Source organism: Aptenodytes forsteri, unplaced genomic scaffold, assembly GCF_000699145.1.
Source record: "Aptenodytes forsteri isolate BGI_AS27 unplaced genomic scaffold, ASM69914v1 Scaffold142, whole genome shotgun sequence".
Taxonomy (NCBI): Eukaryota; Metazoa; Chordata; class Aves; order Sphenisciformes; family Spheniscidae; genus Aptenodytes; species Aptenodytes forsteri.
In genome coordinates, this window is record NW_008794598.1 from 3,546,485 (window position 1) to 3,557,194 (window position 10,710).

Below are 10,710 nucleotides of genomic sequence, written 5' to 3' on the forward strand. Positions count from 1 at the left end.
CCCCTCTGGAGCTCCCCCGGGGGGAGCCAGCGCTCGGGGAAGGGATCCCCCCCATCCTCCAAAGGACCCCAGCCCAGGGACATCAACATGTTCTCAGCGGCCCACGAGCGGCCTCACGGCAAGCTGCTCGGCCGCCGCATCTCCGAGGAGGACCCCTACGGCATCGCCGACTACAGCGGTATCAACGACGCCATCACCTGCCTCAACCTGAAGTCCACATACGAGTCGGAGGTGCTGCGGGAAGCTGCCCGCGGCTGGAAGGAGGGCAGGAGCATCTTTGAGAAGGAATCGAGTGGCAAGCCGGTGGCACGGAGCAAGACCATGCCGCCCCAGGTCCCCCCGCGGACATACGTCTCCCGCTTCGGCAACCGGAAGAACTTGGCACCAAACAAGAACCGCAGGATCTCCATCGACCCGGTAAGAGGTTTTTCTCTCCCTGCCTTGGAAGTGGGGCTGGGATGGAGCCGAGGTGCTGGGGAGAGCTGGAAACGCAGCACCGAGGTGCGAACGGGGCTGTGGGCGCCTGCGGCTTTGCTGCGTTTCCTTTGCTCCGGGTTGGTTTTATTTGTCCCATCACTGGGGCTCCTCAGAGTCTTGTTTGTGCATCACAGTCAGAGGCATCTGCGCCCTGAGACACTGTCTCTGGGGGTTAATAAGACCTTTCCAGATTGCGCATCTCCCTGAGGGGTGCAGGATCACATAGTCATGGCTAAAACCCTCCAGGGCAGGTGAACCGGGCCTGGGAAGCCAAGCAGAAGGGCAAGTCCCACCTGGTCATCATCCCGCTGCCGCCGAGCAGGCGGGATGCTCTGTGTGCAGCCGTCCCGAGCGCTGCCTCCTCTCCGCACCCTCCTGCCCAGACACCGCTGGGGCTGCCCGCAGCCTCGGAGGGCACCCTGGCCATCGCTGTCACCCCGCAGCCAAAGCCTGGTGCCCGCAGGAGGGCATGGGCAGTGCCTGGCCCTGCGGCTGGCTCGGCACACGAGCACCCTGCCGTGCCGGGGATGCAAGCGCGGCCGTCTCCGGAGGCCCCGCTGTAGGTGGTTTGCAGCGGGCTCGTGTCCTGCCAGCTCACGAAATGTCACAAGATCCTCCAGGAAGAGTCGGGAGTCTCCTCCCAAGAGCTGAGTGATCGCTTTCCTGTTCGGCTTGCAACGTCCTTTCCGATCCCAGCTCCCTTCTTCCCTCCGTCGAGCAGCGAGCGGGATATCTCCCCTCTGCGCACGGAGGCACTGGGGGCTCCTGGCGCTGCCGCTGTCTCTCCGCTGGGGCTGCCAGGTCCCTTGTCCCCGCCGGGGTGCCCATTGCAGGGGCAGAGCCCTGGCTCTGGTGTGGCTCATTCCGCCTCCAGCAAGCGGAGGAGATAAATAACCAGAAAAGTCGCCTTCCTCGTGGGGTCCCCCCTCCCCAGGGAGCGAGGGATGCAGCTGGGGACCGCTGGTGGGGGCTACGTAAGTCACTCTCAGCTTTCTTGGTGCCAGAAACTAATTATAAAAGAGCATTAAAATTGTCTTTAGTGGCTGCTGTGTTCTCTGCCTTTCTCTGCCTCCCGTTAGGGTTAATTGCTCTGACAGTGGGGCCATTGTTCCCTGCGAAAGAGCAATGGAGACCCCGGGATCCCCACGAGCGGGGCGGGGGGGAGCCTGGCACCGCAGTGCCGCCTGCCCTGGCACCGTGGCAGGAGAGCAGCGTGCGGGGCCGGGCACGGGCAGGGCTCTGCTGCAGCATCCCGGTGGCCTGGGGACGGTCCCTGCCTGTCCTGCAGCATCCTCGGGTCCGTCTCTGCCCATCCCTCGTCTCCGCTGGGGAATCTCCCCGCTGGGGCTTTTGGAAACCGCCTGGAAATGGCCAGTTTTGTGGGCAGGGGGCTGGGGGCAGCGAGACCTTGGGCGTCCCTTCTCCCAGCCGTGGGGAAGGTGCTGGTGCAGACGTGGGTGATGCGTCCTGCGGCTGGTGCCCGCCTGGCCCAAACCCCTCCTCTGCTGGACCACGTCCCCACCACACTGCTGCAGAGCTGCTTTTCCTCCAGCCGCAGCAACGCCGGGGCGAGCAAAGGTTCTCCGTGCCCGGTGCTCTAACGGGGGGATCCGGCAAACCCCAGCCCGGGCGGGCGGTGGGCTGGAGCCCCCGGGGATGCTGCAGCCAGCTGATGGGCTCGTGCTCTGCCCCATAGGTTGCCCCCCGGCCACACTCCTTCGCCAACGGCTACGAGCTCTTCGAAGTCTCCGAGGAGCGGGATGAGGAGGTGGCTGCTTTCTGCCACATGCTGGATGTGTGAGTACCCGGCCGTGCCCGAGCCCTTCCCGGGGCTCTCGGTGCACCCCAACGCTGGAGCATCCCACTGCAAAATGCCCCAAAACAGGCGGTTTTTGGGGGGTGGGGCAAAACCCAAAGCAGGGCAGCATCTCTGACCTGTCCCTGCCTCCGCAGGCTGCGGTCTGGCTACAGCACCAAGGACTATTCCCTCACCGGCTTGGTGTGGAGCGCTGTCAACCTCAGCCCCGAGCAGCTGGGCCACGGCGTCAGCCTGAAGGTGACGGTGGTGTGTGACAGCCTGCGGGAGCCCCTCACTTTCACCTGCGACTGTAAGTGTCCCGTGCCACGCAGCCGCTCGCCCGTCCCCACTTGCAGCAATCAGGGGGGACCCGGGGTGATGTGAAGCAGGGACAGACCCCAGCAACACCTGGGTGGAGGATCTGGGGGGGGGGGGTCCCACCATCCCCGGGGCTCAGAACGCTGCTCCCTCTCCCCGCAGGCTCCTCCACCGTGGACCTGCTCATCTACCAGGCGCTGTGCTACACGCACGATGAGCTGCACACCATCGACGTCGAGGACTTCGTGCTCAAGGTCTGCGGCTTGGAGGAGTTCCTGCAGAAGTGAGTGTCGGGGTGGGGGGGGACACACACATGACACAACTCAGGCATCCCGGGGCTCACGCGCTCGGCCGTGCTCGCCCCGTGCGTGGCCTCGGCCGGGTGTGATGGATGGTCAGGGCTGATCCCAGCGTGCACAGCGGGAGCCTCTCCGCTCTGTTTCCTGCCTCCCGAGCTGCAGCAATGCTCTTGCCAAAAGCAGCACGTTGGGAGCATCTTTCCCAGTGGCAGGGTATCTGTCACGCTGACCCCCACGCGCCTGGAGAAAGGCCTGAAAACCAGGGAGCTGCCAAAAAAGCTCTTTGGAGGAGTATTAATAACAGCTGTGTCACTGAGCGGAGCGGCAGAGCCTGGCTTCTCCCAGCCTGCTGCTTAAATTGCGGGAGAAGGTGGAAAAGGGACATGCTGGGGGGAGTGGGTTTGGGGGTGACGGGAGCATCAGGGCTGCGGTAGGCTCCCTCGGCTTCAGAGCTGGGGATGGGTGATGGGGACTGAGACCTGCACAGATCCCTCCTTCCCTCCCTGCCTTGCTGCCTTTCCTGGGGGAAAGCTGCGTTTCCATAGGGGTTTTGGGGTCTGACGGCTCGGGAGAGCTCTCTGCAGAGGAAGATGCAGCAGCCACGCGTGCACAGGCACACACCGTCCTTCCCGGCGGCTCAGTGCAGCGAGCCAGCTCCCGCTGCTGGAGAGCTGCCCTGGGCCTGGCCCTGCCGCGGGAAATCTGCGGGAGCTTTGCCACGGCCTCCAGGAGCTGCCGGTTTAGGCCCTAAAGGGGCGGCTGGGAATTGCTCAGCCCGGGAGAGCCTGCGCGGCACCCGTGCGGAGGGCGAGCGGAGCCCAGCCTCCGCTCCTGGCTGCCTGGCACGGCTGCCTGGAGGGGTTATTCCCATCAGTGCTGAGCCCTCCTGCTGCCGAGCAGCCCAGTGCACGTGTGTGCACGTGTGCTTGCACGCAGCAGGGGTGCAAGCTGTTAACTAGCCATGGGTACAGCAGCATTCCCATATATCTGACCCCAGCAAACCTCTGCTGTGGGTGGCTCAGGGCTGCAGGGGAGCACCCAGCTGTAGGACGGATCCAGCCAGCTTGGAGGGCATTTCCCAAAGGGATGAACCTCCTGCTTTTTTGGCAGGGAATGGCATCCTGGGCACGGAGTGGGACAGCCCGACCCCGGTGAGCGTTTCCCCGGGAGCCGGTGCGGGCAGGCACTGCCGTATCTCCTGGGGCCCTCAAAGGACCTTTGAGAAAGCCCTGGGACATAAAGCCTTTTTGTCACCGATCTTTTCTTTCCACATCTTCCCCCGGCAGAGGAGATGCTGGAAGTGTCAAAACCTTCTGTGTGGAGCCGGTTGGGCCCTTGAGCTCTGCAAACCAGCCTGAGCTGCTTGTCACTTGCTGCCCGTTGGCTTTTGCAAGGCTCAGGGGGAGGCAGGACCAGGCAGGGGTGCACAGGATGCCTGTGGCCCCGTGGGCGCGTTGCTGCCTGTGCAGCTGGCTGCGGGCAAGGTTTCCTGCAGCGCCTTCCTCACGCGCCTCCTCCCCGTCCTCCTGGCCACGGGGCAGGACGCGGCACTGGTGGCCACGTGCCGATCGGACTCTGTGTCACTGTCCCCTGCAGCCCCGTGAGCCTCTGGGGGTGCCTCTCCCAACCCCCCCCCGCCGCATCCTGCCATTGCAGCTCCATCCTGCCTGGAGCCTTCCGCACCCTCTCAGCACCGTGCCCATGGCTCTGCCGTGCCAGCCAGGGCTGAATCAGCTCATTCTCCCTCGCAGCCTGCAAAGAAAGCGGGTCTGGACGGCGAGCTCTGCGGGTCCCGCTCCAGGGGGGCTGCCCATGGCGGTGGGGCACGGTGAGACCAGGCTGTCACCCCCCTCTCCAGGGCTCACCCCGGTCCCGCTGTCAGCCACAGCATCCTCTGGCTCCTCGGGTCCACGCTCTGCTTCCCACGCATCGTCGGGCAGGTCCAGGCATGACGGGCTCCTCCACGCCCGCTCCCGGCTCCGTCGCGCCGGCTGGGCCAGGCACGGCTTTTTGGAGGGTGCAGGGGAAGGAGGGAAAACAATAGCTTATTCTTTAGGTTTCCTAGCGCAAGCTACCCGGTGCCATGAATGTCCATTTGCAGGCGAGGCGGCTGTGGCCAAGCCCCAGCCAACGCTGCCTGGCCGTGGGGCGTTGGGATGGGGCATCCCGGGTTGAATTTCGGGGTATCGCATGGGATGGAGAGGGGCCGCGGGCTCAGCATGCCGTTTCTGTCCCTGCAGCAAGCACGCGCTGGGCAGCCACGAGTACATCCAGCACTGCAGGAAGTTCGACATCGACATCCGCCTGCAGCTGGTGAAGAGGAAGGGGGTGCGCAGCGACCTGGCCCGGACGGTGGGTGCCCGGGTGCGGTGGGCAGCGCGGGGATGCCCGTGCCACCTCCCTGCTGCGGAAGCACCCGTGCGCGGCCGAGCTACGGCACAGCATCTCTCCATCTCCAGGCAAATGATGACCAGAGCCCCTCCACCCTCAACCACTACATCCACCTGCAGGAGAGACCCATCAAGCAGACCATCAGCAGGTAGGGGGGACACAGCGGGACCGGCCCCCCACGCCGGGTACCCGCCTGGCCAGGGCTGAGCTCTGCTCTCCGTCCCCTAGGCAGGCCCTGAGTCTCCTCTTCGACACCTTCCACAATGAGGTGGATGCTTTCCTGGCAGCCGAGGTGAGCACCAGGGATGGAGGGGGCGTTTTTGGGGCCACCCTGTCTATTTGCTGCAGACTTTTTCCCCTTTTCATTATGGGGCTCTAAGGATGCATCAGAGAAGGGGAAAGGCCATGAAAGTAGGGGAAACTGAGGCACGGGCTGGTGCACCTCCCCATGCATGGTGTGTGGGCTGCGGGGAGCAGCCCCTGCCCTCTCGGCTGCCTGGGGGTCCCACATCAGCCCCCCTCTGCCCTCCAGGGAGACTTCCCGCTGAAGGCGGAGCGGGTGATCCAGTCGGTCATGGCCATCTGCAACGCCCTGGCTGCCGTGGAGTCCCAGGAGATCACGGCAGCCCTCAACCAGATGCCCCCCTGCCCCTCCCGCATGCAGCCCAAAATCCAGAAGGTAAGTGATGGGCGCCGGGGGGCTGGTCCCTGGAGGGTGCGGGACCGAGGGGCTCGGCCGGGAGGCACAGAGGGGAAGCACATTTTCACATCTGACTTCTTTCCCTCCTTCCTCCCGCTGTACCACGTGGAAAATTCCTCAATAGCTGGGAGCAGGCAGCTGCCTGGCCACGCTGCCTGCTCCGGCAGCCGAGGAGCCCGGGCTGGTTACGTAAAGCGGCTGGCTTGGCAGCCTGCTCCCTGCCGACAGCGCGGGGCTGATTCTGATGGTGCTCTTGTGGTTTCTTTTTTTTTTTTCCCTCAACAGGATCCAAATGTTCTGGCCAAGAGGGAAAATCGAGGTATTTCTGTTCTCTTCCTCCCCTTTTGGGCTCAAGTTCTTGGTGCTTTTAATCCTCAAACCCCTCCCCCTCAATTATTAAGGCCAAAAATGTGTTTGAAACCATTCTGGTTAAGAAAAGAGGGTTTCTGGAGGCAATGGCTGTTGTTTCTCCCCGTGAACTCAGCAAAATGGGAAGCCTGAAATTCTCCCTCTCACCCGCTTTGTCCCGGGGGAGCCCTGGGGTCCCTCCAGCATCCCGACCCCAGCCCAGAGGGACGCCGTGGGGGGCAGCGGGGCCGGCAGCCACCCTGTCTCACCCCTCTCCCACCTCCCCTTCAGAGAGGATCGTGGAGAGCCTGACGGCCGCCATCCTCAACCTGGTTGAGCTCTACTGCAGCACCTTCAATGCCGACTTCCAGACGGCCGTGCACGGGAGCCGGGAGCACGGCGTGGCGCAGGAGGCTCGCCTGCTCTCCTGCCCGCTCTCCTTCACCGTCTACGCCACCCACCGCATCCCCATCACCTGGGCTGCCAGGTAAGGGCAGCTGTCTGGACCTTGCTCAGCTTCTGCCTGCCTGTCCTGGGGCTCACACCCATGTTAAATACACCGTAGCAGGGGTGTCCCTCTCCTGGGTGGCTGAGGAATGTGTCCCTGTCCCAGATATTCAGCAGGCATGGAGGGAATAAGAGCTAACCCACCCCAAGCCTCCTGAAGGGCAGGAATATGGGGATGCTGGTGCTCGACGGGTGGTGAGGGATGCTCAGAGCCAGCTGATGCTGGAGCCTCTGGGTGTGAGCGGGTGGGATGGTCTCTGCCATGCTCTCCCATCCCAACCCCACGAATCCCCAGGGCTGCAGCATCACTCCCGGGCTCGCTGTCGCCCTGGGGATGTGACAGATGGCCCCGGTGCAGCGGGGCTGGGCTGCCCTCGCCCCACATCGGCAGCGTGCTCCTTTGTTAGGTGCCTCGGTGCCCGTACCCGCTTTTGGCCCCGCGCGGGGGGACGGTGGGGGTCTGGGCGGGCGCCTGCCGTGGGGAGGGCATGGGGCATGCGCCAGCAGCAGCCGCCCCGCCGGGGACCCCTCGCCTTTGTCCTGTCCTTAATGTATTCCCCCTGGTGACTGGCTCCGAACAAAGGGGGTAGCCTGGGAAATGCCGGCATCCCCTGACCTCCGGCGCCCCGCAGCCCTCCCCGGATTGTCACTCGGCACCTGCCACATGGCAGGGCCCCCCCGGCAGCCCCCCGTGTGATGGTATGCATGGTGGCATATGGTGATGGGGACGGGGGCTCCCGGCTCTGCGCTCCCTCCCCAGCGCAGCCCCCTTCCCAAGCCCAGCCTGGGGAAGGCACAGAGGGGCAGCACATCCATCCACCCACCCCGCTGGCGTGGGGTTTGCCCCACGGCAGGGTGAACCCCCTGGGTACCGGCTCCCCTGCCTCAGGCAAAGTCCCCCCAACCCGGCTCACAGCTCCCTCTGCTCCCCTTGCAGCTACGAAGATTTCTACCTCTCCTGCTCCCTCAGCCATGGCGGCAAGGAGCTGTGCAGCCCCCTGCTCACCAGGAAGGCCCACGTCTACAAATACCTCTTCCACCTCATCATATGGGACCAGCAGTAAGGCAGCACCCCGGCCATGGGGCGGGTAGGGGGTGCCCAGTGCCATCCCCTGCCTCCTCCTCCCCTGCTCCGGCGGCTCATCTCTGCACCTCTCCACGGTTTTTGGGTGTTGGAAGCCCTTGTGTCATCCCCGGGAATAGCACCGGCCCCGGCGCCAGCCCTGCCCTCCCCAGACCTGTGTGTTTGCACCCGGGAAAGGGGATCTGCTCCAAAAATAGACCCGGGAGCAGGCAGGGAGGCTGTGCCGAGCCCTCGCCACGCCTGGCATTCACAGCACCCAAGGAGGTGGGGATGGGAAGAGGATAATTTTAGAAGGTGCCAGTGCCCCCCAAGGACAGGCACTGAGCGGCCGGCGGGACGGCGGGGAGCAGAGTCGTGCCGGTCCCCTCCGCGGGGCAGTCCCCTGCCCGTGCCCACCTGTGGGTGGGATGTAGCTGCCACCCTGGGCTCCCCGGGAGCATCGGAGAGGAGCCTCAGCCCTGGGGTCCCGTGCAGCCCCCCCTGGCTGCGGGACGAGGTCAGTGTGCAGTGGGGGCCTCCCATGGCGGCCCCCCTGCCCCGCGGTCACCTTCCCGGGACAGAGAGCAGCAGGGCTCCCCGGTGCCGGGAGAGGATGGGGGTACACAAGCAGCCGGCTCTCCCCGGACCCGGCTGCCCCCGATGGGGTGTCTGCCCATGACGAGGGACCTCCGTCCCATGCCGGGGGGCACGTGGCACCCCCAGTGCCAGCAGCAAAGGTGTTTGTTGGGCTGGGCTGTCCCAGGGCACGCTTGGCATCCCAAGGCGAGGGGCTGGCTGGTGCTACAGGGCGCTGGCAGCACCCATCCCCAGCATGGCTGAGCCACCGGCTGCTCTCTTGCAGGATCTGCTTCCCTGTCCAGGTGAACCATCTGCCACGGGAGACGCTGCTCAGCGTCACGCTCTTCGCCGTGCCCGTCCCGCCCCCGGGGAGCTCCTCTGACACCAACAAGCAGCGGCGGGTCCCCGAGGCCCTGGGCTGGGTGACCACCCCCCTCTTCAACTTCAGGCAGTACGTGGGGTGTCCTACCGTGATAGGCACGGCGAGGGACCATGCCAGCATCCCCAGAGTGGGGCAGGAGGGTCCCCAGCACCTTGGCTCAGCATGGGGACACCATCACTGCAGCGGTGCCACCCTCCTGCCCCATCAGAGCAGCCCCCAGTGCCGGGCTCTCACCCTGCCTTCTCCTCCAGGGTCCTGACCTGCGGGCGAAAGCTCCTGGGCTTGTGGCCGGCAACCCAGGACAATTCCAGAGCCAGGTCGAGTGCCCCCAACTTCAACCAGCCTGACAGCGTCATCCTGCAGGTGCGTCCCAGCGGCGGGGGGTCCCGGGGCGGGACACACACACACGTGGCCCCCGCTTACCCTCTGCTTCTGCCCCAGATCGATTTCCCCACCTCTGCCTTCGAGGTGAAGTTCACCAGCCCGCCAGCGGCCGAATTCAGCCCCAAGTACGAGTTCGGCAGCCTGGGAGAGGAGGACCAGCGCAAGCTGCGGGAGGTGATGCAAAAGAAATCACTCTACTGGTAAGCAGCCCGGGGGGGAGACAGCATCACCCTGCCACGGGGACTCTGCTAAGCTCCCCCCAGCCCTGCCCCGGCATGCACGGGGGGGATCTAGGGGCCTGACCCTGCCTCTGGCTGCCGGCGGCTGGGGATGAGGCTGGAGCATGGTGTTTGGCAGAGCTGCCTGCCCGCAGCTGCCTGTCATCGGTCCTCCTGTGCTCTGCCCTCCCCGGCCACCCCACTCTGGGGAGGGTCTCTCCAGCCACGTCCCCCCCAGCGGGGACAGCTGCCCAGCCCCTCATCCAGCCCCGCACGGCCGAGCCGGCCAGAGTCCTCTGGCGCTGGCTATAAACGGGAGGATCAGGTGTCGGCAGCTGCGCCGGGATCTGCTGTGCAGGACAGTGCTGACTCTCCTTGCAAAATGCCCGGGGTGCACAGCCAGCCCGGCCGGCTTGGGGGTCCCCGGGCAGGGGGACAGCCAGGGCCGTCCCTGCAGCAGCTCAGTCACCCCTGTGCACGGGTGCTCGGGTCCTGGCTGTCCCTTGGGGGACGGGGTGCAGTGTAGGGACGGGGTGCCCCGTCCCCAACCTGCCAGCCCCATCCCATCCACGCCGTCCCCTCCCTTGCCCCGAGCCTGAGCCGTGCCCCCCGTCCCCCCCGCTGCCGTAGGCTGATGGACGCCGACCGCAAGCGGCTGTGGGGGAAGCGCTACTACTGCCACGCGGCGCCCGGCGCGCTGCCCATGCTGCTGGCTAGCGCGCCCAGCTGGGAGTGGGCCTGCCTGCCCGACATCTACGCCCTGCTCAGCCAGTGGACCTACATGAGCCACCAGGATGCCCTGGGGCTCCTGCACGCCACGTAAGCCACCGGTGGGCTGCGGGTGCCACGGGGATGCATGCTCAGGCACCGCTGCCCTCTCCCTGCCTGCACAGGGAATGGGGGGAGGATGCTGAGGATGCTGTCCTCATGATGCCTGTCCCGACTGCAGGTTCCCGGACCAGGAGGTGAGGAGGACAGCCGTGCAGTGGATCGACTCCATCTCCGACACCGAGCTGCTGGACTACCTGCCCCAGCTGGTCCAGGTGCGTGGTGGGACCAGGACGTGGCATGGGGTGCATGCGGGTCCCGCTGTGCCCCAAAACTGTCCTCCCTCCAGGCCCTGAAATACGAGTGCTACCTGGACAGCCCGCTGGTGCGCTTCCTCATGAAGCGAGCGATCTGCGACCTGAAGGTCACCCACTACTTCTTCTGGTGGGTTTGGGGGGGCCGGGAGCGGCGGGGGGGG

General features: G+C 65.5%; 1 protein-coding gene across 1 annotated transcript in view; it reads left to right on the plus strand.

Moving 5' to 3' along the window:
* The window catches only part of PIK3C2B (phosphatidylinositol-4-phosphate 3-kinase catalytic subunit type 2 beta), a 16,041-nt gene that overhangs the window by 406 nt on the left and 4,925 nt on the right, over positions 1–10,710 (plus strand). Inside the window, 17 exon segments of the mRNA XM_019470336.1 lie at positions 1–417; positions 2,174–2,274; positions 2,431–2,585; positions 2,756–2,876; positions 5,133–5,244; positions 5,352–5,431; positions 5,512–5,575; positions 5,816–5,962; positions 6,269–6,302; positions 6,623–6,818; positions 7,776–7,898; positions 8,764–8,931; positions 9,114–9,225; positions 9,304–9,446; positions 10,095–10,283; positions 10,414–10,507; positions 10,582–10,676. The exon segment at positions 1–417 is cut by the window's left edge and continues 40 nt beyond it. Coding sequence (XP_019325881.1) covers positions 1–417; positions 2,174–2,274; positions 2,431–2,585; positions 2,756–2,876; positions 5,133–5,244; positions 5,352–5,431; positions 5,512–5,575; positions 5,816–5,962; positions 6,269–6,302; positions 6,623–6,818; positions 7,776–7,898; positions 8,764–8,931; positions 9,114–9,225; positions 9,304–9,446; positions 10,095–10,283; positions 10,414–10,507; positions 10,582–10,676 — 2,351 coding nt within the window.